Source organism: Rutilus rutilus (assembly GCF_951802725.1).
Source record: "Rutilus rutilus genome assembly, chromosome: 16".
Lineage (NCBI taxonomy): Eukaryota > Metazoa > Chordata > Actinopteri > Cypriniformes > Leuciscidae > Rutilus > Rutilus rutilus.
Genome location: NC_140224.1, coordinates 26,887,990 through 26,914,471, shown reverse-complemented (window position 1 = coordinate 26,914,471; position 26,482 = coordinate 26,887,990). Strand labels below are relative to the sequence as shown.

The following is a 26,482-nucleotide window of genomic DNA, read 5'->3' as shown; positions in this document are numbered from 1 at the left end:
AATGATGGCAAGAGGTTACAGACAAGCGGCTGGGAAAATCTCCTTTCGCTTGCATTTTACTTGTGCTAAGTGGTTTGATTGAAACCTCCTGCTTGACTTGACGTGCTTGTGCTTCTCAAAAGCAGAAGTGAGGTGAACAGGCAGGCTTAGTTATAGCAAGGCATATATATAAACAACTGGATGTCAAGGATACGGGAAGTTGAATGCAAAAGCTTGCTAGAGGCTCCGCTGCGATAAGTGATGCAGAACAAGAGTAAAACATACATTCAAGAGGGACCAATGGTTAGTGTTTTGGTGGGAAAATAAGAACAGCCTCGCACAGGAGGAAGATACTGATTGAACTGTGTAGAAAGTATTGTTTTTCTTTTTCGACCCCAAGTCACAAGCCCCACATTTCTCACTTCATCCCACCCTCACTCTTCTAGACTCAACATTAAATCTTTGAAACAGGAAAAAACTGTGCTGAGTTCTCAGGCATCAGACAATGTTTAAAAAGAAAAAGAAGGCATTTCAGGGTAGCGTCAAACTCAGTTTCGCTTCTTCTCCGGCCACTGGCGAGGATCAAGACCATGTCCACATCCCAGAATAACCATAACAACAGTGAGATCTGTTTATATGCTGCTAAGTGCTTGTAAAAATCACTGTGAGCAAAAGAAAAATCCTTAAATCTCAGTACTGTATGTTGAGACTGAACTCCACCCCAGGCTTGTTTTCATTATCTAATCCATAAATCATACCATCTTCTCCTTGAAAAGAAAAAAGTTAAGAAAACAAATGTAGTCTATATAGGAAACATTTCAAGTCTAAGGCATAAATAATGATAAAGCACCAGTCTTTGGGACAAAAAGTGAAAAAATGCAAGTGGGCAAGAGACCAAAAGAACACCCAGAACATGGAAAATCCCCCGTTCCCATGCCAAAAATTCAGTGAAGAAAAAAACCTGACTCACCAGGGCCAAAACATTTCTGAGGTAGAGAGGGGTACTGAAGGAAAATAATCTTTTTAGCTTTATTTAAAAACAGGAGTGGCTCTCTGAACTGTCTGTCTTACTGTCATCATTCATGTATTGGTTTCTGTATTTGAGTCAATTACAGACAGCATGGCGAAAACACTGGTAAAACTCATCAAATCAATCAAGTCTATTGTGGAAAAAAATGACAGCAAAATTCTTTAATTCAATTCTTTAATCAAATCAACTTAATTTAAATTGCATTAATCCAGCATTATATTGGAAGTTCATAACTGTTTTCAGTACTAGTGCCGATAATCTTCCACTACTATTTTGAAGTCTGTGGCCTCTTTGCTATTTTAGTGTCGCTATTTTTAGTGCGGCAAGTAGCTGTGAGACTGCAGCATGTGCACACTTCTGTTTACAGGTCAAACCTAAACAGAAACACTAACTTGAATGCAGTCTAACTTTATGGTTTCGTGTACAGAGTAATCTGGGTACGGACAGGCAGGATAGAGGTGTTATGGGGCCTCCCTGCAGTTTGGGTCAGAGCAGAGACGGAAATGAGGAAGAACAAGGAGAAGAGTCAACTGGAGTTCTGAGAGTGCGGGTAGAAGAGAGCGTTTTCACCATAGACAGGGCCGTCCTGGAGCAAAACTGTGAGTATTTCCGTGCTCTCTTTCGCTCTGGGATGAAGGACAGCCAGCTGAACGAGTTCCACCTGCAGGGAGGCCTGAAAGCGAGGGGCTTCCTCATAGCCATGGCGGTTTGCAGGGGTGAGCGCCCTGCAATACAAGACCCAGATGAGATTGTGGAGGCCGCAGAGTGTGCAGCTTTCCTCCAAGTGGACATTCTAGTCCAGCACTTGATAGACCTTCTTGATACCGACAACTGCATTCTTTTGTACAACACGGCATCGGTGTACGGCTTGTGGAGGTTGTTTCAGAGCGCTGCGGTGTTCATCCGCGATGCTTACACTGACCTGCAAGACATGGTCAAGACGCTCCCAGAGGAGCTGATCTGCTACGTGGAGTCGCTTTCACCAACATCGTTTGTCGCTCTAGGGACTCATTCCCCGTCCATGAAGATGCTGCAAGACTGCTACAGGACAGTGTTTTACCTCGATGAACAACCGGGTACTTGGAAATACCTGACTGATCTGCCAACAGACTCCAGCACCTCCATGGCCGGGGTGGCCATCGTGGGGAACCGGCTGTATATCGTTGGAGGAGTACGGGGAGTTAGCAAGGTAACTGTGGACTTAAGCTTCTGTTATGACACAGAAACCAACACTTGGAGTGTGTTTGATGGTCCTCAGCAGTCCAGGTATAACTTTACCCTGGTGGGTCATGATGGACACTTGTATGCCATCGGAGGTGAATTCGACAAAAAGATTATGTCCTCGGTAGAAGCATGTGATGTTTCCACAGGCGCGTGGACATTTTGCAAGAACGCGCCTCGTACTGTGGCTGCGCCGGCTAGCGCTGTTGCCAGGCGTAGGATATTTGTATGTTTCTGGAAGTCTCCAGATACAACAGACATTTATGAATATGCACCTAAAAATGATGAATGGACGCTGGTCACCACTATGGTCAAGCCTCAGAGTTACGGACACTGCATGGTGGCTCATGGCGACAACCTGTATGTCATGAGGAACGGCCCATGTGATGACTTCCTGCGCTGCCTCATGGACTGCTACAACATCACTACGGGTCAATGGACGGCCATGCCAGGACACTACGTCAATAGCAGGGGTGCCCTCTTCACAGCTATGGTGAGGGGGAACTCTGCATTCACCGTCAACCGCAATTTGACCCTGGAATATGTAATTTGTGGTGACAAGTGGAAGCCTCGCAGACAGATGACGGGTTTTCCAAAAAGCGGATCGCTTTGGACCTGCTTACTCAGACTGCCCAAGAACACAGATGCACAGCAGGAACGTGATGCAGAGGAAGCATTAGAGATTAATGCCAACGTGGATTGTGTGGAAGATTCGGTAGAGGCTAATCATCCACCTTAGGGATTGTGGATCAATCCGTTGTTTCATTTGCAATTGTAATTAAAAGAGTGGTGTGTCCAAAAGAGAAAATTCTGTTATTATTTACTTACACTTATGCCGTTTTAAACCTGACTGTCTTTTTTCTGTTGAGCACATAGGAAGATATTTTAAATAATACATTGTATATTGGTTTCCATATAATGAAAGAAAAGGGGGAAATGCAAAGTGAGTGGCAGGCACATTTGAAATATTTCTCCTTTTTTGTTCCACAGAAGAAAGAAAGCCAGATTTAGAAGTGAATATATGATTATATGACATAATATGCATATGAATTGACAGAAGTTTCAATTAATAAAATGCACAAATTCATCTAATAATATAAACAATAAATAAACATACTCTATGGCAAATGGGAGAAACACTAATTTAATAGGTGTGAACACATCTACCGTCTCTCATTCACACACATATGCACACGTGTCTATATTCTAACTGCGGTTCTCCAGCCTCTATAAACAGCTCCCCGATCGCTTGTGCAGCTGCTGTTAATCAGACCCAGCACCCCGCAGATGGGTCTGAAGTTCAAAGTCTTCTCACTGGAGAGCTTTAATGCTCTCCATCCTCCTGTCTGTCTGTATGTCTGACTGACTGCAGACTCCCACAGCAGCCTAGGATTGATACAGGAGCTACAAAGTATTTCAGCACAAAGACTCCACGTTTTTTCTCTCATTTAAAAAAGAATTATGTGATCTTTTAAGGTGATTACTGTTTCTAATCAAGGCAGAATTCATTATCAAACTGCAGGACTAGTTATTTGGCTTGCGTGTGGCTTCTAAACAAAAACACACAGCATTTTTGAGCGTGGGAAACAGATACATAACAAATATGTGGCAAGTAAAAAGGCACAAATGAAAGTAAACAGCAGATAATAAAATGACCACAGTGTCTTGCATTGTAGTAGTTATTGTGATTGAAAAAGATAGGGCTGTGCGATATAACATAAGACATTATATGTAGGCTTCATCAAAAATGTTGATACTTTTGATAATATTTAATATACAGTACATCAAAATTAGGGCTTGACATTAGCGCCCACCAACCCGCTAAACGTGGGTGGATTTCAGCAGTGCCGTGTAACACAGTCACTCCTACTAAATAACCAAAATTTCTAAAATTGTGGCCAGTGAAAATGCTGAGTGGCTAATAACATTTTCTCAAAGAGTTTTTTACTAAATGAACAAACTGACAATAAAAATTATTTTTATTATTACCGAGTCACTTATTCTTAAATCACTGAATCACTGATTATTGAATCATTGAATCGCTGAATTTTGACTCAATGAATTGAAACATGCTGAAAATGACTATACTATAGTCTATAGTCAATATACTATATCGCCCAACCCTAATAGTAGATTACATTTAGTATAGCATTTGTCTTACTTGCATCTTAAGACACATTAGGTTTGAAATTGAACTGTGTTGGTTGTTGTCGGATTTTTGTTTCAGTGTCTTTGTGCTAATGCTGGTGTTTAAACGAGGTTGAAATGATGCTGAGGGTCACTCACTGGTCTAGGAGGAGGCGGCTCTGGTGGGCTCTGGTGTTTTCCTGGTTCTCCATTGGCTTCTGGTCTGTTGTCTGACAAGCATATAGATTTTCACACAGAGCAACAGTGGCTGTTAATGAATAGATCAAAGACTTTTCAAAGGGTTCAAGCAGCAAAAAGAAGTATGAGTATGCAAGCAACAAGTAGACATAATATTTCTGCTGTTCGGCTCGGTTTTGGTATCAATGGTTAGCCTGCGGCAGTCTCTTAGAGCTGTCCCATCGACATTCCTTCAACTTCCTCTCCAAACGGTAACATCTGGGTTGCTATAGGAACGCAAGGCAAATACCAAATCCGCACAGCAAGGGCTAAGAGTCACCCTTAGCCATCAAGGAGTCAGGACGCCATCAAGTAATGCCTTTTACTGAAATTCAATTCAATTCAATTCTCACCACTTACATTTACCTGTTGATCTACGTGAGCTTATATGATGTTTCACATTAGTGACTTAATGCAGATGATTTTTATTATAGATTTATCAGATGCAAATAGCACAAGGTTGTGGATATTTTCACATATGGGCAGGAAATTATGAAGTTACATTGTAAAAAGTCCCTCTTCACAACACCGAAACTCAAAGGGTTGTTCTCCTGATAAGCCTTTTGAAAATTTTGTTTATAAAAATGGTGGCGTTTTCGAATCCGATCAAAGAACGCCACCGCAGTTTAGTCATGCATGTATCTTCTGGATACGTAGACGACTGCGATATGAATGTTAAGTCTGGTTTTATTGTTACTCTCATTCTTCAGTGAAATCTAAACAAAGCAGCTTGGCCTCAGATGGGGGTCTGGCAGAAAGAGCGAGAGGAGGACAGGAGTTACTGAGAAACCGACAGGAAATGGTGAGGGGTGGGGGATGGGGGGGGTCTAACACTTCACCCATAACCCAATCACCCCCCTAAACATGACACATTCACAGCAGCACTGTCAAACAGCAAGATAAACCACTGTGATACGTGAGAGACATGTTTGCAGATTAGGGGTAAAGTTCCTCACACCAGCAAAAGTTTTGCAAGTTAATTATAGAGAATATTATAGACTCACCTCTGTCTGTTCGGTCTTGGTTTTGACCTGTGACGATGACCTTGTTCATGTAGATGTATTCTTCATCTCCTTCTGCAAAATAACCAATAATAAAGACTGGATTATGGATTTGAACCATTAACGTCAGTTTTTGTTGCAGGAGCCCGAAACATTTGGTCAACAGCAAACATTTTTCTTTTAAGAGGTTGCAATTTCGTACAAGTTCGTATGATGTGATTAGTAGGAAAGCATATGATTTGTAATAAAAAAATAAAAAAATAAAATAACCCACCCCTAAACATAAGTGTCAGTGAGGAATGTGCTGGAATGAGATATTCATACATACAAATTAAATTAGATTTAATAGAGGATTTTAACTGTGACAAGATGATTGACAGGGCAGTTTAAGTGACAGGATGCACGCGACAGATCCGTCCGATAAAGATGACGAAGTAGTATGTCCCAAAGCTTGCCTACTTTTTTGCTACACATTCAAAAGGAAATACCTTTTCTTCACAAAAAGAGTACATACTTTTATGGCGTAGCGTAACTTAGGCGAATTGGGACGCAGCATATGGCTTTACACGATGACGATCGCTCTGATTGGTTTTCGGTCTATCCAAATGCGCCCAGAGGCATTTGAGCGACGTCCGTTGGTGACGCCCCTTTGGAAATGAGTTATTAATGAAGCTTTGCCAGACCATAACTCAGTTACTACTGAGAATGGTATGGTTTTAACCAGGCTATCAGGAGACTGTATTGTAATTTACACTTAAAATGTGACTTGTGAAATGTGACTTAAAAGTGTCACTGGCTAATATGGATAAGCCTATATTTATTTTCATATCATGACCAATAACCAATAAATGGTTGATATAAAAAATCTAATATATTTTGTCTAAATGTCAAATAAATGAAATAATAGACTCTTAAAAAACAACAACAACTTTAAAGGGATAGTTCACCCAAAAATGAAAATTCTGTCATCATTTACTCACCCTCAAGTTGTTCCAAAAACTTTTATGAATTTCTTTTTTCTGCTGAACATATTTTGAAGAAAGCCGGTATCTAAACAGTTGATGGGGAAAAAAATAAACAAAAACTATGGAAGTAAATGGGGCCCATCAACTGTTTGGTTCCCCATATTCTTCAGAATATCCTCTTTTGTGTTCAGCAGAAGAAAGAAATTCATACAGGTTTGAAACAACTTGAGGGTGAGTAAATGATGACAGAATTTTCATTTTTGGGTGAACTATTCCTTTAAGTGAGCATTAGTTGTTGGCAAAGACAATCTTTGTTTGTTTGTTTTTTAAATGGAGAAATGAGTATGTACAATATCCAATATCGACCAATATCAGTAAAAGAAGTTTATAGGTTTTAAATGATAAAACAATACATATACTGTTCGAATTGAAGACAAAAAGTAAATTTGGACATTTTATAGTTGGTCAAACATTACTAAAACTACAACTAACGTATGTTTATAGTTAATGTGATGATCTACACCTGTGGTTTCTCTGCTAGGACACCTGTGTGAACATGAGGAACTTTGCTTATTTATGCAATAAATATGCGGCCTAAACGTTCAAATACCTTTTAGGCCATTGAATGTGAACTTGCTGGAATAAAGATGCTCTTCACTCCACTCATTTAACCTTGCCGGGACTTGCCAAAGACTTCTTTGACTTTGACTTCCAAAGACTTCTCTCGTATTCAATGTTTTTTTCAGATTCTGGACGCTTTCATCCCTCACGTATTTTACTGAACATGTAATAGATTTCTATTATGGAGAAGAACAGTGAGAGTTTTGTCTCACACTTCTCTTGTGTAAGGGTCCAAAGGCATCTCCAGGGCCCCTCCTTCTGTACACATCAAAGGCAGGCCAGTGGGAGACATAGAGAGGTCATATTCTATCATAATAAAAGTGCTGATTTAGTCCCAGCCTGTGGGAGATGGATTTACAGCTTGCTTGGCAACAAAAAACATTTTAGGACATTATTTTGGACCTTCACAATTATTCAGAAGAACTAAATTAAGCATAAAAGATAAGATGTGGCAATCCACAGGTAACAAAGCTTTGATGTATTTTTGAAGGGGAAATAAAACCCTGTGACAAAACAAAAACATGTTTCGATGGTACAGTGAAAACAGATTGGGATTTGGAGGATGGAAATGAAAGCTATTTATAAGCTGCTACTAAAAGGAAGTGAGTGTCCCTAGAGGATAAAAACAGCCTTGGAAAATGATACAGCTTGAAGCCAGGGGAGGAAGTGCACAAGCCCGAGACCAGAACATGAAAAACCTACAGCCATGCTTGTGTGAAGAAAGAAGCAAATGGATGGACCAAAATTACGGGCTCCTTAATAAGACAGAACAGAGCAGATTCTCTAAACAACACGCAAGTTATAAATGTGTTGGTCCCCATGAGAACAATTGTGCTACGCAAGTGTATGCTGAAATAAATAAATATGTATGAAACGGTCATTTTTGTTGGGCCTTTTACTTTTTTTCATTGACAAGAGTAAAGAGAGAAGGGACATCACAGGCTTTTTCAGGTAGAAAACCTGATTCCACGTTAAAAAATAAAAAAATGCGGACACCCCAAATCAGTGGGAAATTGCCAACTAATTGCCAACAGCAGACAAAATCATTAGTCATTTAATGTGAGTCCCTTTGGTCCAATCAACTCGCAGACCACTTTGAATCCTTCCTGGACCACCAATGGTTTGCAGATCACAGTTTGAGAAGGATTTGGTGTAGAGTTAGATGGTTAGTCTAGACATTATGTTGTTATGTATGTACCATCGGAAGACTTGTACGACTGCAGCAGCTCATTCAGGAGGCCCTTCTGCACTGTGGCATTTCCACTCAGCTTCTCTCCATCCAGGATCTTCAGGAACCTCTGCAGCTGCTCCAACAGCTGCTCCAGCACTGCACACACACACACACACGATAATTAGTTTAAGTAATAAATAAAATCATCATGTCAGTGCATTAGATCTCATGTACTGTGCTGAACCTTGATTTCGAGTAAATACCTCTCATGCTGATTACAAATTAGTCACAGTAAAAATGAATACATGCTTGATAAGTTCAGAATTATCTCCAATCTGGCAACTCAAGTGAAGCAGTTTTCAATCAGTTGAAAATTACCAATGCCTGATAGCACAAAGGTGAATCACTTGTGCCTGTCAAGCAGTGCTTCACTAACCTTGAAAGCGATTGCTGTATATTACACACATTAAACCAAGTAAGTTTCATTACAAAACCAACCATTTCCTCATTATGTAAAATGCTCTATTGGCTAATTGGTGAAAACATCCATATTATTTAGCCTTTTGTGTCTGTGTGAAGCTAGTTAGCATCAGCTCAAGTGAAGGATATGTCATGGGTTGTTGAGAGAGTCAGTGTGGGGTGAATGATGAGGCTTTGTCACTCTACCCACACTGACTCTCTCAACATCCCATGACGTATCCTTATTACTCTACCCACACGCCCTCAGGGGTCAGCAGCAAACTGGGCATCCCAGTCTTGACTATGAGGGCAATACTTTGTTTTTCTCCTCTCATGAATCACTCTGCCTTACAACAGAAATGACCTTACTGGATACGAGCTCAAAAAAGGAAATGAAACAGAAAGTATAGATTAATATGTGCCATTAACATCTCATTAAAACTCCACATAAGGCTATCAAGAACTGGTGCATGCAAAAACAGAAACTATCAAACTCCTTTCAACAACATTCCATTCCATTTAGTCCAATAAAAATATGCCATTTGTCTTCGTTTTATAAAGGACAAATGAGTGAGTGCTGGTTGTTAGTTAACTTACTAACAATCACTCTCCTGTTCATTTAAATATTTGGTCATCATACTTAAAATTTCGGATTCAAATGACTTTTATGTAATGCAACAATGACATGAGGATGAGAGATTTGATCTCCAGCATTCACATTTTGAGCAATTATAATGTTAAATAAATAGTACTCAGCATCTTAAAAACTGAAAGTTCTGGTCCAGGATGCTATTTGGTCAACAGAGGATTCCAGCCACGCTAAAATACAAGAAATACAAACAGCTAAGATGTGCAACATCCATTCACCTAGATGTGTATATCATTGCACAGATAGTTGGACAACTCTTCTGATTATTCTTTTCACTCCTCTATCAGAAATCTTGCGAGGAGCACTGGTCGAGGCAAATTTATGGTGAAATTATTGTCTTTCCACTTCCGTATTATGGCCCCAAAAGTGCTCACTGGACCATTCAGAAGCTTAGAATGGCGCCTATAACCAATGCCATCATTATGTTTTGCAACAATTAGGTTGCGAAGGTCTTGAGATGGCTCTTTGCTTTTACCCATCATGAGATGTGTCTTGTGTGACACCTTGGCAATGAGACCTTTTTGTAGGCCATCATTTGGGACTGAACCAGCTGTTATTAATTTCCACTGACAGGGGGCTGGATTGCTTTTTAATTACTGTAAGTTTTCAGCAGTTGTCTTGGCTTTCCATGCCTTTTTGCGCCTTCCTTTCTTCATGTGTTCAATACTTTTTCCCTGTATCATTTCACATTATTACACATAACTTAATTTCTGAACTTATTTTTGTTTGTTTCTTTGTATGTATGGCTTACTTGGGTTGTTACCAACATCTGGTGACAATTTCATGTCAATAGCACCTTTGGAAATATATTTACTGAGAAAAATGATGATGTGTTCAATACTTATTTCCCCCGCTGTATATTCAGAGATAAAGAGGTCTCAGGCACTTACAAAAACCCTTTAGTATATTTAAAGTCAAGCCTCTTCTACCTTACTGGTTAAATATAAACTTCTCTAGTTTCGAAACTAGTGACATGATCTATAAAACTATTCAACCCATGCTGATGTTTCTCTTATGGCTTCTACAGTGGTGATGTTTACTTTCCTCTAACTCTGGAACAGCAGTGTTTTACCCTGCCTTTTGGAAGGATAGGCCCAATTCAGTTTGGTGATGCAACACTAGGCAATATCTGTCTTCCTCCACAAGCAGTGTCCCTAGCCAGATGATCTGCTGTTCGGACAATGGATAGAGAAGAATGAATGCCATTAAATAATTGAAGTTTGCTGTGAATGTTTCAGTAACACTGGAAATCATTGCCAATGACTAAGGCAGATAACCAGTTTTCTTTAGCACGCACAATGAGCTGAATAACATTCATTTATAGATTGTTGACTTGAAATTGCAAGCAGTTATACTAGTGTTATATGGATCTAAATCTGTACCAACATTTTTACATATACATTTATACTTTAAAAAAATTAATTTGTCACATTACACGAACAGCAAAGCAGCTACTGATTAAAAATGGTGAAACATGTAAAAGAAATGCAGATTTTAAATTCAAACCTTGATGCTAAAAACAACAACTGACATGTCCTTTGTCAACAAGTCTTATGCATATAAAATATGGAACAATCCTTTCCATATATGTCTGTAGCAGATATACATCTGTATCTGTTTTAAGTTTTGAAATCGACACAATCAAGATAAGTGTCATACACTTTGCTGCTGCTATAATGATGAAGCTGTCTACTAATATTTTATTGTCTGTCTATTATTACTAAGTCAATGGTAATAGTGAAATCTCTGCAATTACTGTGAGAGTAAGACATGCTTCGAGACATGTTAAGCACAGTAGGAAGTCATAGCTTAAGGAGAGACGGATTTATTTGAACATTCTTGTCCGCCTCCTCAGAGACAGATAACATCTATCCATCTATCTCTGCGTGCATAAATAGCTCCTGAAAAGAACTCCTGTATGAAAGATAAAATTCCTGACAAAGACGTCAAACAAATAAACAAGCTCACTGTACATAACAATATTCAATATTTCCTCAATTAGATTCAATATCTAGTTCACTGATAGGATTATTTAAATGATCATCTTTATGAAGATAATGACGTATCAAAGTAGATCCAAAGTTTTAAAGTATATACTACTTGATGGAATTACTATTTGTAGGAATTTGTTATAAAATGTGGTTCTAACACATAGCAAATATTCCAGAAACAGCTTGAGGTTTCACTTAGCATCAACATCAAGTTCACAAGAATTCACAGTTTGTTTTGTTTTGTCACCCACAAAGAGTGGTCATCTTTCCGAACACACACAACAAATCTTTAAGTAACGTATATGCCACTTCCTTTGTTGATTTCCACACACACACAAAAAAAAGATAAAGTAACTTTTAAATTAAAAAAGTTAAAAGTTGTTTTATTTCAGCAAGACATACTTTGAAGAATTTAAACTCTTTTTGTCCATACAATGAAAGTTAATGGGGTCCAGCACTGACATTCATTGTTGCCTAACATTACAACACTGAGACCTTCTTTCAATTCGATTCCTCTTTTGTGCTCCACAGAAGATAGTCATACAGGTTTGGAACAACTTGAGGGTGAATCAAATATGAAAGAATTATCATTTTTGGATGAATTATCCCTTTAATATTGTCATGTATTCTCTTCCCATGATGCTCAGCTGAGCATTTCTCCAAACATTTTCTTTGCGGTGTGTTTTCAGAGATTGACTTCGATGCCCTTCTCTGGAGGGACCATGGGAATGTGGAGTCAGCTGACTCTAGTCCAACAAGGGCCGAGTTTCCGTTGGATACAGTTTGGCCCCAAGCCCATTAAACACTGCAAACGGTGAGAACGAGAATGCTACATCCCTGTCAGCACTAGAACCGCTCACACTTCCTCAGAGTAATGAAACCTGGGTTTGAAAGTGACTCTTCAGACTGTCCATCACACGACTCACACGGCTCAAAAATGATCAACAATTTCACTTTGATTGAAGGAATGAGGACAAGGCCAGATCTTTGCAGCAAACAGGGGATTTCTTTCTGATGTAGCCTAATAAAAAAACCACTTCCTCATTCCAGGACAAACAGTGATTGCAAATAAAGGTGTTTGATGGGGTTTTGTAAACCCCACTCTACTTCTGGACTTTCAGTTTGCAGTCAGACAAAGAAATTCTTTTTGCGGCTGATCCGAAGAGCAAGTGCTTGATGGAATGAGGAAGAGTTCAATAAAATCATTTCACACTGTGTACATTGTCGCTGTGCTTGTTTGTCTTGAGTGGCTATTGAACTGATTTTAGACACATGCTCATGGTAAATTGTAAGGTTAAGCATCGCTCTTCCCAGAATCAAAGCCACAGAGCGTTTGCTGTATCAGGGCTGGCATAATAAACACGAGTTTAAATCGAGTGGACGATTTTGATGCCGCTCTGGCTTGCGTTAGTGTCCTAAGTGGTTTGATTTTTACAGGCAATTCCTGTCTGACACTTAAAATACAGCCAGGCTCCAGCTGTGGCTCATATACTTAGCTCAGCTCAAGGCGACGTGTCACAGCACATCATTTATTTGATTCCCGAGTCAAACCCTCAATCTCTAAAATGACGGGCTTTCGGCCATGTGGGAGGGCAATCACCGCAGTGATGGCATGTTTTTTGGTGTTTGTTTTTGCATTGAATTCTCTATTCTTGTTTAAAGGGAACAGATGACACCAACCTTCCTGAGACTGCAGAAAAGCAGAACAGAAGCACTGATCTTTTATATACCTCTAGAAAGAGCACTTCACAAAAACACTGGTCAATATGCATGCTGCATACACAATACACAAGTCAAAGATGGATCAGTACTATACAGTTGCTTGAGATTTTAAGTAAATGCATTTCAAGAATTACTGCTACAGCTCTTGCTATTAACAACTAACTATTGTACAACGTCCGTCTTTAAATATTTTCACCCCTATCTGACCCTTAGATTTAAAAAGGCCATAATACTATAACCATGGCACTTTGAAGATGCCCCTTTTTGCATGTTAAATGAGAAACCGCAATGTGCTGCGCTCATAAAACTTGCAGACTTGTCACGAACGAGATACCTGCCGACTCAAACCCAGCCAAATCAATCATTTGAAACCTATTACATCTTTTTCTACTGATACTACAATTTTACATACTCAGCATGAACAGCACAGTCCTTGATTTTTGCCAGTGAACATAAAATCTTATAAAATTGCTATATAATCAGAACTGCTTCCGCACAAAAACATACAAGCTTCTTTAAAAACCACCAGAGATAAAGACTGGTTTCATCATGTTTAATGAGATATCATAATAATCTGGCTTCAATTCCTCTCAAACGCAACAACCACATTGAATCTTTACTAAAAACATATATATGCGCCCACCCAAATGAGATTACTCAGTAAAATTGCATCAATTATATATAATTCTGTACAACATAAATTAAAACATACTGTGTCACGTTTCAGCATAATGCTGATCACACCAATTCTCTTAAACATCCATCTATCAGCCAACAACAAGTTCATTTTACTAATATATCTCTCGACACAGGAATGTTGCATTATGGTCTGGCCCTGCTGGCTCCACTTCATGCTTTTCAGTTTATTTAGATTAAGCAATCAGGAGCACTGGCAACAGAAAATCAGATTGCTCAGAAAATCTGGGTTACAAATTCCATTTCCTACAATTACTCATTATCAAAAGGAGTCGAAATGTTTTCTTTTGTCTGGAGCCTCTGGACCGTTTATAATCACAATTTTTGAGAGAGACCGAGTTATGGACGAGATCTGTAGGGACCTACGGTCAAATACATTTGACTACTTTAATATTGTATAGATGGAGAAGAGCAGAGTAACCTCTTTATCCTCTTAGCTACAGTACATAAACCTTGTGTGGGTGCAGCTATGGATCACATCATCTATTCTTCTGAAAACACTGCGATACCTTTGAACATGACTAAACTGCCAGTGCCTTGGGCCTTGAATCTTATCTCATGGAGATGAAATCAGCACTCTACAGACATTTGCTGAGTCATCTACTACAGTCTACACCCTGAGTACTAAACAATGCACACCAGTGTTTTTAATGTTAAATTAAACTTTACTGAATAAAGCTGAAATAAAATAAACTGGATAACAATAAGATAACAAAAAGAAGATTATTCTTTAACAGTAGCCAAACACTATGTTGATTTCCTAAAATGGTTTTCCTTTTGATTGGGCACTTGGAACTTCATTTATATTACTTTATAATACTGGGCTGTTGAATGCTTGAATCTGATTGGCTGACGAACATTCTAAGGTGTGCAATTATTTTCAGGGAAATGCACGGCTAAAATAGTTCCCGGCAGATTTTGACTGCATTATAATTCTATTTCAAAGGTCCTTAGAGCAGAAAGGAACCAAAATCCAGACAATGACAAAGTAAGATCTTTCTCTCTCTCTCTCTAATAACTGCATTAGACTGCTATTCATGGTTCGAGCCTCCATAGCTGTAAATTGATGTTTTGGAATTAGCAACGGAGGCATGGGATGAGATGCATAAGAAAACTGTACATACCACACCATAACTGTAGTATAAGCGGAATAATTGACTCCGGTATGTTGAATTATTAGGAAAATAATGCACTCCGCTTTGTGTCGCAACAATTCCGTGATGGAACAATACAATCCCAGTTATTTGTTGTTTTAAAGGAAGAGAAGGAATAAATAGGTTGCTTTTAAAAAGTGCTTAATTTATTTATGCCGCAATGCGCTTTGAGAGTACACTGTTCCTCAGATCACAGATACAATTAAGTTAACAAAACTTAAATGGCTTAAGTAAATGCGGCTCAAAATAAGTAAGAAACACTTTTGTAAATAAGACTCAAATTATACATGATACAGTTAAATTAAGCAAATTGAAAAGAAAAATTACGGTGTACAGTGCTATGTAGTAACTGATTATATGTAATCTGGATTACGTAATCAGATTCCAAAAATTAAATACTTGTAATTAGATTACATTACATTTTAAAATACTCAGAATAGTTACGTTTTTATTGATTACATTACTTAATATTCACAAAATGGCAGTAAATTATTCAAAATTAATTGATTCTCCCTAATTATTATTATTTTTTTCTGAAACGTTTTGTGGAATTGCACACACAGACCGGCCACGGGTCAGGCGACTATAATGGAAAATGTAGGGGTCGCACAGCATAAACAAATGAAAAACATTTTTTAGTAATAGTTTTATTTTGATTGTTTTTATTTTCAAATTATTTATTTTGTATAATTGAACTTTTATATGATTTAATTAATTATTAGCTTTTCATAAATGTATGAACCCCCCTGCAGTTTTCCCCCCAAAACCCTACTTTGGGAAAGCATGACACAATGTAATGTTTAAAGTATTTCATGTTGTTGACAACATAAAATAAATAATAATAAAATATTTTTTCTTTCTCTTTGTATTTTTATCTATACGGTACAATATTATACTATTCAAACCGATGTTAGAAAAAAGGTCAAAAGTAATCTTAAGTAATCAAAAAGTATTCAGATTATATTATATGAAATGTGTAATTTAATAAATAATGTTACTAACTACAATTTTGTGTCATGTCATTTGTATTTATTAAGGGACTACAATTTCCAAGTGATGATTGAACCATAAAAAGTAGGAGTTATGTACTGAAATGGAGTCAGGTTATTCTAGGGGAGGTACTGAAAAGAATAAGAGGGATTTATGACATCAGCAGAAATGGGAAGTGGTTTCAGAGGTGGAGGAAGTACATTTTAATAAAAGATAAGACACCATTTATTACCGTGAAAAAAAACAAACTGTGCACTGATGAGTCATGCACAATAAGAGCAGGAACGTGCATAAAGCAAGCAAAAAGATTGACTTTATGATGCTCAGTTTTAAATACAAATAACAAAGAAACCAGGGCATAAAACAAACTTTTCTCACCCAGCCTCTCCCATTTCTCCTTTCTAACTGTCAACAGACACAAAAGACACTGATTTAAACTTAGAAACCCTCCCCAGTTTTCTGCTTTCTCACAAACACTTCTGCTGTGCTACTTATGTCTTGGCTGTGATTGTAGTTGGACTTAGAAATTTATCCTTAGACTGTATGGTTTATTTGTTTACGTTGTTCCTCTTCAACACGTGCACAGCATTTTGACTTTGATTGACATTTGCTGCGCAGATGATAATAATGAGTAACAGTTTTGGAGCGTCAGTGACAGTTTTGCATGCAGTGTTACTGTACAGAGTTCATTTGTGTGAACGATTACCCAAAACCCTCGGATACATATATATATATATATAGTTTAGCAAATTTATTTGGCTAAGGAGTGCTTTTTCACACAGTGCTTATGTCTCTTTAATATTTACACAGGAACACTGAAACATTGATTATTGTGAAAAAGACTGTATGGCAAATGTTAACGATTAACTCCATTTACATGCATGAACACTGACCAAGTTTTAAAATTGTCAGGAAAATGGTTTAGTGACAAATCCAGTGATAACGTATTGTTTTTAGTGCAATTTCATTTGGAATGACTCACTTTAAAGATCCCCTGAAATGATTTGACAAACACAGTTTTCCCTCGAGTGTTGATGTGTTTCCAATTAAAACAAGACATTGTGCATGGTGGGGCGTACTGAAGGGCTTGAGCTATTTTTTAAATAGCCAAAGTCTTTAGTTAACATTACAGCCAAGCAAAAAATTATTTGCTACTTGCTATTGGCAATTAATAAATAAAAATGAATACACCACAAAATGAAGCATTAATATTTTTGGTCCATTTTCCTGGAAGAGAATACTGTAAGCTTTAATTGTTAATAGTTTATTTTGTCAGCTTTCAGAGTTACACTCCCATATACACTGTAGAAAGATAAAAAAAGAAAGAAAAAAAACAGTCAAGCAACAGTCAAGACATTTATAGTGTTTAGAAAAGATTTATTAAAAAAAGCCTGTTCTTTTGAATCTCATCAAAGTGAATCCTGAAAAATGTATCATGGTTTCCAAAATGATTAAGCCGCACAACTGTTTTCAACATTGATAATAATAAGAAATGTTTCTTGAGCACCAAATCAGCATATTAGAATGATTCCTGAAGGATCATGTTACAATGAAGATGCTAAAAACGGATATAAAACTCAAGGTTCAAATTATTTTACGGTTCTCTTTTGCCTCTTCTTGCGCTGGAATGGTTTAAAATGAATGTGAATTTGAATGTGAAAATTTGCAAAACAAAACAATTAATCTGCGTGCCAAACTGTGGGACGTGGTCCGTACAGATCACGGTTGCACCCCTAAAAATAATCATAAAAGAATGTAGGCTATGTTAAATTGCAATAATATGTCAAAATATATCTGATTTTACTGTATTTTTTTTATCAAATAAATGCAGCGTTGGTAAGCACGATGGAAATCTTAGTTTTGCCGCGTTGACGCGCTAATTTCATCAGATGGAAAGCACTAATTGCTAATGGGGGTGTTTTCAGAGCACCCTTGTTTCCAAGTGAACAGTCTGTCTACAGAACACCCCCCTTGTTTTCACTTCTTTTGGATTAGCCCAACCCACTGGAGAAGAGCGACAGATTGAAGAAAGTAGGCTAGAAGGTTTGCTGAATATTATTTAATTGTGAGAGCGTTTAATTCATAGTCAGTCAGTCCTCTTCTACTATGTCAACAAAGACATCGGCAGTGTGGCAGCATTTTTTTTAAAGTTAATAGTCTATTCGTGTCTCAGCCGCGAAGCTGAGCTGCACAGAGCGGCTGAAATGATAACGTTAGTGTCTGTCAGTTATTATAATACATAATAAAAACAATTGTCTAAATGATGTTGCATATTCCTCAAAAGTGCTTGTGATGATATCACTATTTTCGGAAATCATAGGCTATGATTATTGCGCAGGTGCACGTGATGCAACGACATCAACGGCAGAGCCGACAGACTCGTCAGACTCATTTCAGTGCAAAATAATTAGGTCAAAACCGATTTAATATACTGCAAATAGCCTACTATTTTTTTATGTTTATTTTTAATTAATTTAGGCGGACAACAAGGCTACCAAGTAAGTTACTACGCAGCTGATTAATTTAACTTTTTTTTTCTTAACGTCATTTTTAGTCGATTTTTAGTCGAAAATTTCAGGACTTCAGTCGACCAAGATTTTCTTTCAGCATGTTTATCATCCTGTCAATAAATAAAGAACAATGCGGCCAACAATGCCAATGGACATCAAACATCAACCTTAAACACACCTATAGGTTACATAAACATTGCATTAATGTTCATTTAATTTGAATAAGCAGTGTTCATTTGTAGCATGTAATGTATACTATATGACCTCTCACAACGTTGTCATTTCCACTGGCTGTGCTTATGTTAGCGTAACTCTCCCAGCCCAGCTGTTGATTGGCTCTCCTCTGTTTAGCCTGGCCACGCTGCCTCTGACCTCATTCATTCAGTGAAGGATAAATGAGTGATGACAAGACTGATTGAAGGGACTCAGTCCACACTGTTTAATCTTCATCTTCTCCTGGCCATCAAAGAGCCATTAATATGGGTCAAATCTAGGGGACTAACTTCAAACAATTTTCTTGCCATTATACTGTCATGAAAGGGGAATATTAGAATGGCGATACAGAAACAAAGTGACACTAACTTGGAAAATAGACCGTTGAAATCATATACAGATAAGACTTCAAACGCACAGCGCAGCCATCAGCAGTTGGCGTCTACGACTCAGTCTCACTGTGATTGACTTCTCACAAATTCTGATGCAAGTTATTACAGTTATTGTGCTGGCTGAACATGCATTCACATAATTTTGAGATTTTGTGCTGCAATAGTCACAACAAGATGTCAGCGGCAAAATAAAACTATGTTTTGACTTCATCAGAACTCTCAAACAGAAAAGCATTGAGCAAGAGAGGATCTGAAACATCACTGACTCAATTACAACCAGCTCAACTGCAGTATTTGGCCAGCTCAGACTTGACAATCTTAACCCTGGACGAATTACATCTGACACTCCCGCTAAAAGATAAGCATAGAATAATCAAGCCATCTCGACATCACAACCTCCATGCCTGAATTAACCACCCCTAAACACAGATATGGCGATAGCATTGTTGTGCAGATTACCCTCTGAACATGGCCAAATTGAAAGTAGCCAGATTACAAGTTAGAGCAGTTTTACCACTCAGTTGAAGCTTGGTGTGTTTGTTTAACTATCAGATCTGTTATCTGCAAGTCTGGTGAGGGCAATAATGATTGCCCACTTTTTCAGCAGTCTTGGTTCCGAAAGTATTTTTCTCATTCATTTACTCCATTGGGAATTCAGAAATTCCTCAGTAAAGACTTTGAACCCAACCAGCTTCAAGATAAATCACTACATTACTTAACTTAAATTCAATATTAAATAAATATATAAAATGCATGAACGATTGAATATAGCAATAAATAAATAAATAAATTCATGAACGAATTAATAGCAGTAAATAAATAAATAGGCCTCCATTTAGATTTATTACAAAGTTTGTTAAATATATTAAATAAATAAATAATAAAATGAAAGGGTAAAGGTCTTTTACAAGGCATTTAAATATTCATTTACATGTATTCATTTTGCAGAGGCGTTTATCCAAAGCGACTGAGGAAATGAGGAATACAGCAAGCGGTTCGTGAAGAGGCAAACAAACACAAGAAGTGCTCAAAATACAGTTTCAGACATTGCTTAGAGCACCATAAGCTAATAGGCCGGGATTAAAGGAAAATGAAAGCACAGATTTGTTTTTATATGATGATAAAGTAATTAGTTTTCTGTTGTCTTTTGAATGTTGTCAGTCTCATAAAGCAATGCAAATGATGTAATTGAACTAAAGACATAAGTACAATATATCTAAGGATTTAAAGACATTTATTATAAATAGATAAATATATGAAGAGTTCAGATGCAAAAAATCTGAAATTTTCTTCTAGAATGATAATTTTTATCAAGCTTGTATATTAAAGGTCAGCAATTTCACTTAAATGGCAATGAAAATAACCTAATAATTGTCATTTAAGTGAAATTACTGAACTTAAATACACGAGCTTGATAAAAATGATCATTCTAGAAGAATGGCACTTGGAGGCGTTTGCATCTGAACTCTTATATGCACAATATAAGTGGAGACTGACTCAGTTACATAATTTGCAATGCTTCATGGGAGTGGACAGCCTTTGGCACATTCGTTTACATGGTAACAGCAACTATTTTAGATTAGAGGATCCAGCGTTGCCCAATTCATGGTCTACAGAAGCATCTTCTCTTAATAACCTCAGAGCTCATTGTAGGTCCGCCTCGAAAGGTTTAAGGAAAAAATAAATGGGATTTATCCTTCTGGAACCCGATTCTATTCCAGGCCAATCCCAAGAAAAGTGCTGAGTCCTGGCTCTTTTTCTCTGTATTTCAGCTCCGATCTGCTCTCTTCGTTTACTAATAATAAGCATGCTGCTTCCCTGTTGACTCTCTTCAGAAGTGAGCGTAATGAGGGCATGAACTCAAGGACCCGTTTAAAAAAAAAGTGCTGATCTCTCATTCTGGGACGCCTTTGGAGCTGCTTCCAGCGTCTTTATTAAGATGCACGAGACGTCCCTGTGTCTCCAGCAAATTTCTGGAACACTGACACGTTCTGAGCACTGGCCCAGGCAGCGGAGCCCGTGGGTGGGTCCGGAAACATGCTGGTATCATGCCGGACCTCAAGGGTGAGATCTGGTTCCATGAGCTGCCTTTGAAGAGAGAAATCAAGGCGGGAAAGGAGGAAACCGGAGGGATAAGAAAAGAGAACGGGTTTAAATACTTTGTTCGGGTATATTTGGCCACCTATCGGATTGAAATGCTTGGTGCTTTGACTCATTTTTTTTTTATTTCTTATGGAAATTCTAGATTCTCTTACCTGTAATCTTCTTTTCTTGAACACACCCTGCTATTGCATCACATCATTTACATGGGAATAAGAGTTTGAACTAAGCCTCTTAGTTCAGGTTCACAGGCTCAAATATCCACACAAAAGCATTTTCATGTAAAATGGACACCGAATATGCCAGAATCAACAGTTTTGTGATACTAACAGTGAATTCTGAGGCTCAAAGCACTGTATTATCCAAAACCACAACCCAAAGCTATATCCTGAACTCAAAACGTGCACGTTCATGTCATCTACACAGTTCTGTGAACCAGTTCTCATCAAGTAAACAGCATTCCAGCGCTTGTTTCTGCTATGTTATGTTACACACAAACAAAGCATCATATGACAAAGAAAAATGTGTCACTCACTCAGTGTTTTATTAAAGGAGAAATTATGCAATACTCCTTAAAATGCCATCTCCCTCCTCCCACTATCCCTTTTTCCTCCTTCTATCTTCCTTCCCTCCCTGTATGCCTTATCTCATGAAAACAAAATTCACAAAGAGTCTTTAAGAGGCATGGCCTCATAGAAGTCTAACCACAATAACTGTAAGTCTGTTCCTGACAGCATTTAACAGCCGTCAACACAATGCTGTCATTAAAGCCACAATGTGCACAAGCATCTCACCACATTTAATCAAGCGACGCGGGCCTGCTAATTAAAGGAATAGCTCATTCTGTCCTCATTTTCACACCTTAATGTTTTCATGGTGATGTTACCAGAATGTTGATGCTTTTCCTATGCAATGCAAGTGGTTAAAAAAAAATTGCCGAAACCTGAGGATACGTTTACACGACAACGAATCACTAAAAACAGAAAGGTTTTGCTTTTGCTTTTCCGCATACAGATGACAACATTGTCAAAAGAATCTTACGGATCCACGAAAACAACTAAAAAGGCTGTACTATGCATGTCAGGCCAGTAGTTGGCGATGTCACTTTGAAAAGAAACACTACGCGCCTACAGACTGAACATGTAATATGCCAACCCGATCTCACGGGAAAACGTACAAATTCTACGAGGTGGCTTATTCGTACGAATTCATACGACCTGACTCGTACGAATTAGTACGATTTTTGCAAAATCGTACATATTTTACGAATTGGCCAATTCGTATGAATTCATACGAATGACCTACCCCTGACCCCGCCCCTAAACCTACCCATCACGTGGGTTTAGACAAATCGTACAAATTCGTACGAGTGAGGTCGTACGAATTAGCCAACTTTTTATCATTCGTACGAATTCGTACGAATTGGTCGTGAGATAGCGTTGAATATGTGTGTGCATGATGCACTGTTTTCACAAATTCACTTTTTTTTTTGTTTACATGGGGAAGATAATGGTATAGTTTTCAAAAACTTGAACAATTTGAAACCCGTTTTCAAAAGCTTGTGTCACAGAGCAACAATATCATTGGAATCACTCTCAGAACAATGAAACATTGACAGCCAATTAGAATCCACCTGACTGATATACACTATGTATCTTTTGGCTCTCTAGTGGTTAAAAACTAAATTTTTGCGGAAGAACATTGTTTTGGTTGTGCTTCGCCTCTGCGTGACTGTACGGATGAATATGGTTATCCTACTGCTCATAAAACATTCACTACTAGGCTTAAGAGATATAGTTTAGATGGAAAGGATCTCAAGCTGACTAGCTGAAGATGTTACTGTAGCTTTACCCATTAATAAACATAGTACTTCCTTGAAAATAAATTCCAACACAGCTCTACAATAACCTAAAATGAAACGACACTTCACAACAGATAATGCTTTACAATGAACTCTGATAGAGAGCTACATATGGCGTTTCATCTGCTCAATAAAATACATCACTCACCTGTTGAGTAATAAAAACGTCACCTCCGCAACACTTTTACGACATTTCCAATCCCTCAGTTCTCGCCATCTCCATAAAAACCAAGCCAATCTTGATTCTCGTTTTATTACGAGTTCTGTCGAGTTCTCTTTTTGCCAGAAGACTCTCCTCTGTTCTGTAGGTTTTTATTTATTTTTTAAAACAGGTGATCCCAAGAGGTTCACGATTTAACTGCTCCATCTCAACCTTTCTCACTCGTTGTGACAACTAACCTACAGTATGCCACTCACTCCCACATGCGTCAAAGCACCCGGATAAACTTTTCTCTGTTTACTGATATGACGAGACGCGCACGGACGAGTGACGTGTGCAATTTCGCGCCAAAACCATCCTGCACTGTCTAAAACATAAACACTTATAATGGGCTTACCATAGTGAATCAGGCTAAGACAAAAAGGTTTTTAAGAAGGGTTGATGGTGTATTGACTCATTCTTTAAATTTAGTTAATTTTTAACAAAATAAAGTTACATAGTAGCCTGACAAGCCAGACCCACAACAAGATGTTGGGTCTGGGAGCACCCCATTGGCAGGACTCAATCCGAGGGGCGGGATAAACGGTTGTCTTTCCAATTCCCGTCTGCATGCAATAGGATGGCACTACAACCAACCAGAGCGTTTTCCCACCAGCGGAGCTAGTTGACAGATTCAACTTTTGCCGTATCCGGTCGGCAAAACTCCGAACACATCTTCCTTTTTTAACAATGACTTCAGTGCCGTTCTTTGTTCTTTTCTCAAAGAAAAGCTTAACTCCAAGTCTTCCAGTCGCGGCCAAGGCCGATTCGAAAGACCGCTGTTCGCCAGCAGCAGCAGCTTTTCTTTGTTTTCAAATAGCAGGGAATTCACGCGGAACCGTCGCAACTCTGCCGTCATTATCTTAAGCCCGCCCACCGACTCTATACATGATGTGATTGGCCTGACTAGAGTTTGGTTTTTCCAGCTCGCAAGCCAACGGAGAGTTGCTAGACGACACTGGCTGCAAAATAAAATTTGCTGCCACTAGGGTGCGTCTAGATTTCTAGGCTAGTTACATAGGATTTAAAGTGTCAGACAACAAATAATAAACAGCATGTTATCGCCTGTTGGTGTGGATGCTAATATAATTATCATTATAGTTATCTCTATAATTATCGTTCTTGGTGTGAACAGGCCTTAATGAGAATAATGACACAGAGGAACAATATTATTGGAATCAGTTTCGAATCATTTTTTTTTTTTTTTTTTTAGCTGATGAACAATACAAACTTTGACAGCCAATCAGAATTCATCTGACTTCAATGAGCTCTCGCATGTAAAGCAGCAGATGACAACTGCAGTGTGGGCTTAAAATAAACCAAACCTTATTGTGTTGGTGTGGATGCTAGTTATTGTTGTATTTATAGCTGTCATTCTTGCTGTGAACGGGCCTTTAGAATAGTCATGTTGAGCAGTTTCATTTTTGGAACTTGACAACCCCTTGTCACCATTCACTTTCATTATTTGGAAAAGCACAATGCGAACATCCTGTCAAACTAATTCTGTGTTCCACGGGAGAAGGAATATAATACTGGAATGACACGAGGATGATAAGATTAAGATATAACTTTCATCTTTGGGCAAATAAAAATGCAAAACAATCATTACAGCAGAATTATGATGTCCTTTCAGCTAGTCGTAATATTTGCGAGGGTGCTGAATATTAAAGGACCAGAGAGTGATATCTCATACACAGATCCATTAACGAATCAAACTAAAGTTAGCCTACAGACTGGAATGGTGAAGTGACATGTTCAGTGCAAATACCAAGAACTCATGAAGTAATAGACCTTAGCTAAACCAAAAGCTACTTCACTAACTTAAGTTTACACAGCATATGAAGTGGAATTAAGAAGTGAAAGCCTTTCTGGTAGCCTTCAGATGTTTTTATTGTCCAAACCACAACGTCAATGAACTATGGTCTATTGCTTCTAATATGTTTTCAAGTCAAATAGCCACCCGATTATAGCTGACCATCAATGCCTGATTATTGTTGTTATTTTTTAACATTACAATTTCAAGCTTTGCTGAACTGATGATTATTCATTTAGAAACATTTCCAGACATAAACATCAGTTTGCACAAAAGCTGCTGTTCCTCCCATACAGAAGAGTCTTATCTCAGTTTAGTCATGAAATATTAGGGGTCTGCATTCCTATGCATATAAAAACTTAAACCACAGGAATCCAAGGAATCCTGGAAGAACAATTGTTGCTACTGGACAGGATTTCCAATGAGCGACTCTCTAATACATGCTTGTTTATTTATGCATTCAGAACTGTAATGGACAACTAGAATACCAACACTGAGAAAGAATGCGAGAACCACACAGAGTGAACGAGCACAGAGCAAAATTCAACTTTCACTGGAAACTCAATTTCCTCCTGTTGCATCCCTCTGGAGAGAGATTCTGGAGATTCCCACGACCCGTTATCCCAAATAGTGAGGATCGGCAAACATTGCAAAGTTGGAAGTTGTTTACAGCGGGGTGTTTTGGATGTACGGAAACCTCTTTTGACATGACACACCATGCAAACACACTCCGAGCGATAACTTCTCATAATCATTCCACTTACCTTTGTGCTGATCCATTCTCCACACGTGAAGAACACTGTCCAGCCTGTCAGCTGTGTTAATACGAAGCAGATGAGTCCAGAGCGGTTTGTGTCAGGTTTACTCGATTCCTCAGGCTGATTCTGAAGTGATGTGATGAGATGTTATCCTCTCCTCTAGTCTCTTCTACAGCTCTTTCTTTCGGATGCGCCTCGCGACCGCCGCGCCCCCTCTGGCGCACGTCATCAACACCAAGTCAATTTGCATTGTAGTGAATGCTTTGAAAGAGTTGTGCAATCTTTACCTAGATATACTGTAGGCTACGAATACTAGCCTATACATATTTACGTAAGTAGCTTAGTACTTTCAAAGTAGCCTATGCAATAGCTTATTTGTTAGCCATAATATATTTTAAGCAATAGGCTGTTGTTGGATTCTGTCTGTTCCCAAAAACCTGCGCTTTTCTATTGTTTTCTGTGTAAACATGTGCTTGCCAGACGGAAGTGTTTGATTGTTGCGCCCGCATAGTATTTAAAAAAAGAAAACAGAAAGAAGAAAAGAAAAAAACAAAACAAAAAAACACCAGACATTGCGTTTCTTTATTTTTTTTATTTTATTCCACTTCCCTTAAGGCAAAAAC

General features: G+C 38.2%; 2 protein-coding genes across 2 annotated transcripts in view; one reads left to right on the top strand and one right to left on the bottom strand.

The window, feature by feature from the left end:
* afap1l2 (actin filament associated protein 1-like 2) overlaps window positions 1-26,064 on the bottom strand; it is a 39,735-nt gene extending 13,671 nt beyond the window's left edge. The window contains exons 1-4 of the mRNA XM_084434414.1: window positions 25,866-26,064; window positions 8,380-8,508; window positions 5,599-5,670; window positions 4,517-4,587 (exon numbers count right to left, since the gene is read on the bottom strand). Of these exons, the coding sequence (XP_084290540.1) occupies window positions 4,517-4,587; window positions 5,599-5,670; window positions 8,380-8,508; window positions 25,866-25,881 (288 nt within the window). The 5' untranslated portion in view covers window positions 25,882-26,064. The remainder of the gene's footprint in view (window positions 1-4,516; window positions 4,588-5,598; window positions 5,671-8,379; window positions 8,509-25,865) is intronic.
* On the top strand, window positions 376-3,031 carry LOC311306164 (kelch repeat and BTB domain-containing protein 13). The gene has a single exon (XM_084434415.1). The coding sequence runs from the start codon at window positions 1,473-1,475 to the stop codon at window positions 2,967-2,969; it is 1,497 nt and encodes a 498-aa protein (XP_084290541.1). The 5' UTR covers window positions 376-1,472; the 3' UTR covers window positions 2,970-3,031.
* Window positions 26,065-26,482: the final 418 nt, after the last annotated feature.

Coding starts and splice junctions, on each gene's coding strand:
- LOC311306164 (XM_084434415.1), top strand. CDS start 1,473: ATGGGGCCTCCCTGCAGTTTGGGTCAGAGCAGAGACGGAAATGAGGAA.